Below are 9895 nucleotides of genomic sequence, written 5' to 3' on the forward strand. Positions count from 1 at the left end.
GGATTTTTAAATTTTTAATCTAATATAATCTACCAATCCACGGATTAAATTTTTACGAATCAAATTTTTACGGATCGGATTGAATTATGAACACCCCTAGATTTCAACATAAAATTAAATAAGAACTAATTGTGACAATATGCATAACATGAATAGATAGGGAGTATTGCTCCAGCCTCCAAGAAGGCAACAACAGCAAAGAACTTCTTTTATAGTATTAATAATAATGAATATATGATTACAATTCCCTTTACAGTAATAGAATTTTATGCCTAATAACATATTATTAGAATCTACTCAACAACTCGGATGAATAATTGAGTTGCTTGGCACCACTTGTTACTCCCCTCGGGGCCGTAAAAGCGTTACGAGTTAAGCTGATCTTTAACTTCAGATCTGCACCTCTTTGTATTGTATGTAATAATAACTATACCTTTGTCTTGGGGTTATGAACCTCTTTGTATTGTAAATAATAAATATACTTTCATATTAAAAGAAAAAAAATTGAAGATTTTATAATACAAGCATGCGTTCATATGTTTGAGAATTGTAAGAAAAAAAATTCTGATAACCATTTTTTTTAGTAAAAGTAAATCCTTATTTTGTGTATTATTGAAGTAAAAGAGATCGTAAGAGAAAAAAAAAATGTAAAGAAGATCTATCACTGTGAGGAGGAGAAAAATCAAAATAGAATTGAACACATGAAATGGTAGCCAAAAACACATAATTGGAACGTGAACAGCACACGCCCTCTTATTGGTCATGTCCTGTCATCCTAGATAGAACAGAATAGAGATTATTAATACATAAAACATGTTTTGTGCTTGGCCTCAAAAGACGAAAAGAATTGAAAGCTCTCTCCCGATCTATCTCCACAATCAAAACCCCCCCTTTTTTTTTTCACCACTTCACTCAGAAATCTTTAAATTTTCAAAAAGAAAAAAAAAATCAGCACACTTTCAGGGCTCTAGAGATAGATAGATAAACCATATAGTCAAAAAAATTAAAAGAAAATGGCTCAAGCTGTTGAAGATTGGTACAAACAGATGCCTATCATCACCCGCACGTATCTCACAGCCGCTATCGTCACCACCGTCGGCTGCTCTCTCGATGTATGTCATCTTCTTTCTCTCATGCTTGTATTTGGTTTAGCAATTAGGGGTTTTATGTATAGATTATTATGGTTTTTTTTTTTTGTGTAGGGTTTTCTAATTAGATGGTGTAATTTATTGTGATATTGCTTCTGGGCGATTGGGTTTTATTTATTTATTTTTTGTACGATTTCATCTGGGTTTGTCTCAATTTTACAAATTTCTGGTTCTTTCAATTGATTTTCATTTTGCAATGTGGGTTTTTTAAAATTTCGTCCTTTCCTTAGTTTTCAATTGTTTTATGTATTTTGATTGAATTGGTTTGCAATGATTGGGATTCCATTGCTCATGTCGTTTTGTCCTCTATTTGCCCAACATAATTCTGATAAGTAGTGAGTGACATCTGAATTCTAGCGATTCAGATTTCAGTTTCGGACCTGAGGGTATCCAAATGTGTTGTGATGGTAAAAGTGGGCATTGATAGAAAACCCTACACATAATTCTGATAAGGTTTATGTATTTCGATTCAGTGACATCATTTGTTATTCTCATAATTTCCCTTCTTTATGTTAAAATTTTGCAGATAATATCTCCTTTTAATCTGTGCTTGCACCCAACGTTAGTGGTTAAGCATTATCAGTTTTGGCGCCTTATCACCAATTTTCTCTTCTTCCGGAAAATGGGTAAGTTTGGGACCTGAGGGTATCCAATTGTGTTGTGATGGTAAAAGTGGGCATTGATAGTTTCAAATTTATATGTACAAAGCATTTAGTTTTGGCCTTTCACACTTGACCTCTGGATATGCTAGTTCAATTGATACATTGTTTTGCATTTATGTAAGTTTTGTCAGTCATACACTTCGTTTATTGCAAATATACAAGCAATATATAAATGCATTGTGTACTGTTGAACATGCTACAAGCAACACACATGTTTGATTGTTTTTATATTGATGGAGCAACCAATACCGTAACTATTAATATGGCAATTTTTTTTGTGATGACAGATTTAGATTTTTTGTTCCATATGTTTTTTCTCGCACGATACTGCAAGCTTCTTGAAGAGAATTCCTTCAGGGGAAGGACTGCAGATTTCTTGTACATGCTTTTATTTGGAGCCACTTTTCTAACCGGCACTGTTCTTATTGGGGGGATGATACCTTACTTGTCAGAATCATTTGCAAAAATCATTTTCCTTAGCAATTCATTGACACTCATGATGGTTAGTTTTCATTTATTCAAATTGCTAAAATTGTTTTATTGGTGATATGGCTGGAGACTACTTTCCTGGAAGCCTCACTATTTTCCTGCTCACTACAGGTTTATGTATGGAGCAAACAAAATCCTTTCATCCACATGAGTTTTTTGGGCCTTTTTACATTTACAGCAGCTTACTTACCATGGGTGAGTTAGCTTCATAGATTCTTCACAGTGTTCTATTAGTATCTGGTTTTCATTCTAGTCTTTAATTAATCTTGATTTAGTTAATAATAACTCAATATGGAATCTTTCCCACTGAGAAGCAGCAATGTTTTGGTATCTTTCTTCGTGGCTTACGTTCTTGTTTGGGATTGAGGTTGGGTAGCTGTAACTTAAAAGTTATAGCATTAAAGTGTTTATATGATTTTTCACTTATGATGAAAAATCTATTATATCTTTAATAATTTTGTCAAAAATATTATATTTACTACATATTATTAGCTTTTGTTTTATAGTTATAGTTTTTTTTTCAACAACAGCTGTAACTTAAAGCTACTGCACCTCAATCCCAAGCAGGATCTATATCATCCTTCGACCGCTTCCTTTCAACTGCAGAGTGTTGTAATTACTGTCTTGTTGCCTCCTTGCAGGTGCTCTTGGGATTCTCAGTCTTCGTTGGCGCTAGCGCTTGGGTGGATTTGCTGGTATGTTCTTAATTTCACATTGGTGAAAAAGACATTGACATGATATTTTATTTGATCTGAAACACTTTTGCACATTCTAACAGTATGTCTCACCCACCAACCACATCTGTCTCTCTGCTTTATGGTTTGTTTTACCCTATATTTCAGGGGATGATAGCCGGTCATGCCTACTATTTTCTCGAAGATGTTTATCCTAGGATGACAGGTCGCCGGCCCTTAAAAACACCATCTTTTATCAAAGCACTGTTTGCGGATGAGGCTGTAGTGGTAGCACGGCCTGCAAATGTGAGATTTGCTCCACCACCTGCAGAGGAAGTTCACCAAGACTAATGAGAACCTTTGAGGGATGGGACTCTCTTGAGGGCTCACTTTTGGTTTGTATTGATCTGTATGGGAAATCTGCGACCTGCAGAAAGTGTTGTTGACCCATGTCTTGCAACCTGCAGAAAGTGTTGTTGACCCATGTCTTGAAAGTATTTATGTGAACTAGCTAATTATGGTGTTTATGTCATAAGTACATTACAGCTTAACTTTGTATATGCTATATCCTGTTGCTGCTAGATCTGTCTGGATTTGAAGATGAGTTTTGTAATCTATACATAGAGGAATGAAGGATTGTAGTTAGTACGGGGTGCTTCTTGTGCATTTGTTGACTATTTTAATTATTATATTCCTTAACTTGTTGTAAGGACAACTCATCGTAAGAATAATGTATGATCATTAAATATGAGAATTTAGGATTATATTATTATCCAGTTACAATTTTTTTTTTATTACAAATCAACACAATTTTTATTCTCCATTTGAAATATGAATATGAATATTGCCATTTTTTTTTTTTATGAAAAAGGCCAAAAAGCCTCTTCTCAGAATCTTTTCCCTGAAATTTTGTTAAATTACCTTTCTCTAATATTTATCTTTCTGCCGGATTCTGATTTTAGTTTTTGGCACTTGGGGTTGTCTTCTTGTTCTGGCTCTGGAAAGATTAGAAAGAAAAATTGCGCACTATTTCGTAATTTCTCTTTAACGTCGAATGCGTTTGCTGCTGAAATAGTGGAAACTGAGAATTGAGAAACCCACATGACCAGCTCTTAACTTGTTTCAAAAGTTTTACCATGTCAAGTTGTGAATATTATTTCACAGCAAAGGTTTATGCCAGCCGGGTTGTAAAATTAAAATTGTTTACAAGCAAAATAAAAAAGGATTTGTATCGTTTGAAGCTGACGATGCGAGAAGCATTGGGCCCGAGAAATAAAAAAGTAGAAGAAGATGACGTCCGTCTCCTTTGTAATTTTGCCAGTTGTTCAAAGAGACCAAACCCGATACAACAGTAATCCGACTTCAGTAAGAGTAAAATCGGAAGATGACGTGTATCACCAAAGGCCAAAAAGGAAAGGGCATGTATATCATTTCAAATTTCATCGACCTTTCAGTTTCCCCACACATCATAATATCTAAACTTCTTTAAACATGACAAAGTGATAACTTCCACATTGAGACAGACATTAAAAATCCCCCCAATTTCACACTTTTGAACAAACATATTACATGAAATAACCAATTCTTCACATAAGCCATGAAGATATCAATTTTGAAAAAAAAAAAAAAAAAAAAAAACCCCTACCGCTAGCTGCAAACATCTTCGTTAATCCATGCAAAAAATATAGCCGACACCAGGAGCTTCACCAGGATAATACATCGGGATTGTCTTTCTGGCTTTTGTGCTCAAGCCTGAATCTCAACTCCAACTGCCCTCTTAACTCTCAAACTACTACAAACCTCTAGAAGTGGCATGTTTGGCGAGGTCAGGGAGCAGATGACACTTCAGACAAGGAGGAGCACGGCTACCGGATGGGATGATATTGGGCAGAAATTCTCTTGGGAGGCAACTTGCGCAGGATGTACAGGACTAGAGCAGAGGGTAGGATCTCCACCAGCTGTTTGCACACAATCCCACTTTTAGATAAATAAATAAATAATAAGCAAAAATAAAATAAATACAAGAAGTAGCATAATACCATGTAGTAGATCAAATTCAAAACTGGATGATCCATCACATCCAGGGAAGCATCTTTATCAAAAGCAGATAAAACCACCTGCATTTTGGGAATTTAGTTAACAGTGCATGTGCATCTGAGAGATCCAATTTATGTGCAGCAAATCCAAAATATATTAAAGCAAACATAGAACCCCAATCTACATTCATTTTGGTCCTTGTCGAGCACTCAATGATCATTAACCTTTCAGGCTTCTTTGTACTTGAATCACATGGTGACTCAACAAAAATCACGATGTCCTACATAAATATCCATCATGATGTTGAAGTAACTGGACTATCTTTTTCCCCTTTATGAAACTTCAACACCACTAAGGCACTAACTGAAAGCCAAGATTGAATCTTATACTGCTCTGGAAACTTAGAAACATTTGAATATCCATCATCACGTTGAAGTAACTGGACTATTTTTTTTCCCCTTCACCCCCACCCCGCTCCCCCAATTAAACTGCAAAATAACTAAAGAGATTCCTTTTGCTTTTCTCAAGTAAATTTTAAAGATAAAGAAAGAAATTATGAAATCCTCTACCATGAACTACAAAAACAAAGTATCAAATTATCACCATCTACCTTCTATTCCATTTTCTACTTCTACAATAAGCAAGACGACCACAATGGGGCACACACTTTTATGCAGATATTTTGTTTTGTCAAAGTGGTCAAATTGACAAACATATACAGAAAGTTCAAATTATTACATTATATGGCATGTATGGGATGTGCAGGATGTGGATTAGCTTCATAAGCACTAAAAGTCTGAAACCTCTTGTAAACCTAATTAGGAGGAGACAATATAGTTTGGAACATACCACAAAGCATCGTATAAGGAAGCAAGTGAAGCAAATGGCTGTCACAGATCCAACCTGCAAAAATATTGCATATTGCATCAATCACACTACTTTAGAGCCATCAATATCCCAGCATGTTTTCTCCCAGAAACAGCAAAAATGTTGCTTGACGCAAGGCAGGGTACCCAAATTTGTACAGTGCAAAAAGATCATTTTAGATCAGAGACTCCAGAGTTGTATCTTCAAGATGCAATAGGCATGTAAAAATATCCATTCCATATATCTCATTCACCTCCACTACCATGTTTATGGTAACACAAAAGCTATACACACAAGCATGTGCAGGAACAGACACAACTACCTTCATAGTATTGGAAAGACTGTGATTAAATAAACCACAGTGCACTTTCCACAGAATAGAGACACCAAAGTCACCAAACGGTAACATGATTAACTTCTAGAAGGATTTGGCAGATTCCAGACCAAACCAAACTTAAAATGTCTTTACCAAATCATAATCCATGAAAGAAATTAATTATAAGCAGATCTATTGCCAAATTTGTTTTCCCCGGAAAAATGCCAAATTGAAAACCCAACAAATACATGCATACACATATACAAGCTTCATTCAAAGACACAAAAGCAGCCAAGGATATTGAGTCACAAATGTGATCCCATAGATTTACAATGAAGGGAAGAACCAACCTCGTGAAGCTTCTTTCTTCTCCCTTTTGATTCAATCGGGAAGCGTCTCAGCATGAAAAATAATCTACCAGCATCATAAATGATAATGCAAAAGATGGAGATGTACAAACAAAAAGAAAGAAGCAAATACAAGTGAGGAAAAGGAATCGAAACCACTCTAATGCTCTAACCACTACATATAATTTGACATGAAACCTCACCTTCCTCCATAGAGCAAGAAGCCTAATGCTGCAATAAATGACACCACTGAAAAACAAGTACCATAAGTATGTGCATTTATATGAGAGCAGCAACAGTTATAATGCATAGATAATCTAGAAAAATGAATGACAACTTGAAGTGCTAACCTCCAATATTACTGTATGAAAAACCTAGTTAGATTAGGAAACAAGAACTTACCGGCAATAAATATCTTTCCGATGAATTCCGCTGCACTGCTGTCATCTATCCAGAGGTAAACCCAGATGCAGACCTGTACAAACACTTCATTTTGTAAAATTTTGCTCAAGCTTGCTAGTAAGCAACATCATGAATGTGGATTGTAAGGGGCTGCTCAGCACATGCTAGGAGTCTGGAGTACAAACTGTACTCCTAAATTAACTCTCTATCTGCATCATACTGTGCACTTTGAATGCTTTTAGCACGACTTCTAAGGAAAACCATTAAACATTAATCTCTTGGACAGCGAAAAACAATCATGTTTGTAATAAAGGTTCTGAGGGGATAAATATGTATTTATATATAAATTTTTTAATACTAACTCCAAAAGACTATTGCCGAAACTGTCAACCTTTATAGAAAACTAAGAAACTCATTGGACATTCTACCCAGATAGGTAACTCCTAGGGAATTTGAACCTTAGATATCTTGATTGGAAATATAAATACTATCACTTTAAGTTTGATTATGGGCTTGCAGTTGACTATGCTGCATGCAGAAGTGGTTACAAGAATGTTCAACCTCATATTGCGTGCAAGGACTACAAAGGGAATTTAGAAATTTCAAAGTAATGCTAGCAAATGTGCTCCTATGCTACTTCCTCATAGAAGTTAGTGAGAAATTCTGTACGTATGGATTTGAATGTTCAGATATCATTTTTCTTCCAAAATTTCAACCATTTTCAAGATGATATAACCAATAGGCATGCCTGCCTTGTGAAGTTGTACTTCTAAGTTATAACTATGTGCAATAAACCCTACAGTGAATAAATAAACAGAAATTACAGTAACTGCTCTAGAATCCAAAGAATAAACCAGCTATAAGATTTACATAAATGTCAAAACCACAGCAGTATAAGACAACTGGTGAAAGTGAGATGGACCATACCTGTATGAAGTATATTATTCCATTGACTGAGATATAAAAAATCCTGAGTTTATCAGTTGGTAAGCTTCTTGCCTGTCAATCCGTTAATATGTTAATATTTCCTTGAATAGTATTAAAAAAAAAAAAGGAATCATACAAGCTTGCAAATAATCTAATGGCATCATAAAAAAATTAGTTACTTGCCTGGTGATATATCTCTGCCCAAAAGAGGACAAGTAGTGTGTATGTAGAGAAAAACAACAGTCCCGGAAGATCCAATACTACAAGCGTAAGCACCTGGTTCAATATACAGCAGCACTATGTCGTAAGAAGGCCTTGGACATTCTAGATGCCATATTATGGCAGGCAAAAGTAAAGTGTCATCTAATTCAAATCAACGAAGAACTATGACCCCAGAAACTTTATTTACCAGTAGTTTAGAATGTTAGCACAAGTACAGAAAGCTCAGAAAAATGCACAATGTTTCATAATTAAAGTATATCATACAGACAATGCTATGGACTGAATAAACAGTAAGGAATATATCAAGAAAATTTTTACTATTTGTTCATACACTGAAAAAAGAAATTTTTTTTTAAGGATTTGAAAGCCAAAGCATATATGGTTGATCAAGAATAGAATTGCAATTTATCAGAACTACAGCAAACTGACCTTGGGATGCAAAAGAAACACTTGCATGTGAAACCCAAAAACAACTGCACGTACTGTTACAGTAAAAAAGAAGACAAAATTCAAAGTCAAATTAGTTCCCAATAAAATAAAATGAGTGACGACAATCACAATGTCACAAAGACTCTAGTTATCACCTCCATTTACAATGAAGTTCATAAGATGAAAGACCTTCTGTGTTGTCCAACCATATTCAGGCACTCTCAACTCAATCCTTATTAATTGTATCTGCTCATCATAAACATCAATCAGAAAACCTCGTCATTCACGTCAACTAATCTAACCACAAAATCACAGCACGCAGAAGCAAACATGTCTTACAAACTGTAATTAGACTTGAATTAGAACAACAGTAGCATTTCCTAATTTTCAAGATGCTCGTGAAGAACACACACAAATAATAATAATAATAATAATAAAAGAAAAAATTGCCATGCATCATCCGAAATTTAAGATGAATTCAATAATTATGTACAGTAAATACACAAAGATGTTATTAAATGATTCGATTTACATAAAATCAAATCTCAAAACAACAAAACATGATCATACAAGAAGAGAGAAAGAGAGAGAATAACCAGAGCAACAGAGGATACAAGCGCGTAAGCGGCACAGAGAGAGTAGAAGATCCCGTCCTGCCACTGAGACGACTCGTTGATCTCGGCCCACCAGCTCGTGAGCACAGTTCCGAACTCGGAAGAGGATGAGTTCAGTGGCATTCCCGTAATTCTCCTCATTATCTACAAACTTTTCGCGAGCTCTCCCGAGGAAGTCAAAACTCCTTTCTCTTCGCCAACAAGTACAAACTCCAGCCTTTGAGAAGCCAAGAAACGTGGACACCAGCCCAAACACGAAACTACGAATTACCAATCGCGGAGGAAATTTTTGAAAGAAGTAAAAATAATTGTGTGACTTGGTATAACTCTACCAGATGGACACGGCGCGTCCCTCACCTAAGTTTCTACGAGATCAACGAATGAGATTAGTTGTTATTTGTTCTTATTTTGGTAAGATTTTTACACCTGTCACGTTTTGATTTGTTATTGATTTCTCTGCGTTCGACACGTGGTAAAAACTGTGCTACAAGTGTTAGTTTATTAATTTTTTTTTCCTTTCAATTGGTTTATTGCTAATTTACTACAGTGAGGTGAACATAGTAGAAAGTGTCTACTATTTTCTTTTGTGTCTTTTTTCATTTTAACTAATTGCAGAAAAATGGCGTGTAATTGGTACCGGTGTAATTACTAATTAGGCGGCAAACAAATTTAACGATATTATGTTAAGAAGTAATTTTTTTATATTATATTAAATAATACAAATATTAAGGAATTGATGGTATGTTAAAAAATGAATTTAA

General features: G+C 35.1%; 2 protein-coding genes across 2 annotated transcripts; one reads left to right on the plus strand and one right to left on the minus strand.

Moving 5' to 3' along the window:
- The first annotated feature begins 818 nt into the window (after nt 1-818).
- On the plus strand, nt 819-3742 carry LOC102611922 (derlin-2.2). The gene is made up of 6 exons (XM_006467953.4): nt 819-1112; nt 1675-1774; nt 2098-2312; nt 2411-2494; nt 2941-2994; nt 3142-3742. The coding sequence occupies exons 1-6, from the start codon at nt 1014-1016 to the stop codon at nt 3322-3324; spliced, it is 735 nt and encodes a 244-aa protein (XP_006468016.1). The 5' UTR covers nt 819-1013; the 3' UTR covers nt 3325-3742.
- Nucleotides 3743-4365: 623 nt separating this feature from the next.
- Nucleotides 4366-9473, minus strand: LOC102611625 (tobamovirus multiplication protein 1). Its single transcript, XM_006467952.4, has 11 exons — nt 9117-9473; nt 8676-8766; nt 8521-8573; nt 8053-8145; nt 7870-7941; nt 6943-7015; nt 6744-6789; nt 6544-6607; nt 5860-5913; nt 5013-5090; nt 4366-4931 (listed from the first exon to the last, which is right to left on the minus strand). The coding sequence occupies exons 1-11, from the start codon at nt 9273-9275 to the stop codon at nt 4839-4841; spliced, it is 876 nt and encodes a 291-aa protein (XP_006468015.1). The 5' UTR covers nt 9276-9473; the 3' UTR covers nt 4366-4838.
- Between the last annotated feature and the right edge of the window lie 422 nt (nt 9474-9895).

This window comes from Citrus sinensis, chromosome 2, assembly GCF_022201045.2.
Source record: "Citrus sinensis cultivar Valencia sweet orange chromosome 2, DVS_A1.0, whole genome shotgun sequence".
Taxonomy (NCBI): Eukaryota; Viridiplantae; Streptophyta; class Magnoliopsida; order Sapindales; family Rutaceae; genus Citrus; species Citrus sinensis.

What these genes read in the sequence shown, in the direction of transcription:
- LOC102611922 (XM_006467953.4), top strand. Translation starts at nt 1,014, where the DNA reads ATGGCTCAAGCTGTTGAAGATTGGTACAAACAGATGCCTATCATCACC. An exon ending in TCTCTTCTTCCGGAAAATGG is followed by an intron (nt 1,775 to 2,097) that starts GTAAGTTTGGGA and finishes TTGTGATGACAG; the next exon opens with ATTTAGATTTTTTGTTCCAT. An exon ending in CAGCAGCTTACTTACCATGG is followed by an intron (nt 2,495 to 2,940) that starts GTGAGTTAGCTT and finishes GCCTCCTTGCAG; the next exon opens with GTGCTCTTGGGATTCTCAGT.
- LOC102611625 (XM_006467952.4), bottom strand. Translation starts at nt 9,275, where the DNA reads ATGAGGAGAATTACGGGAATGCCACTGAACTCATCCTCTTCCGAGTTC. An exon ending in GAATAATATACTTCATACAG is followed by an intron (nt 7,016 to 7,869) that starts GTATGGTCCATC and finishes GTGTTTGTACAG; the next exon opens with GTCTGCATCTGGGTTTACCT. An exon ending in TCCTTATACGATGCTTTGTG is followed by an intron (nt 5,091 to 5,859) that starts GTATGTTCCAAA and finishes CCCAAAATGCAG; the next exon opens with GTGGTTTTATCTGCTTTTGA.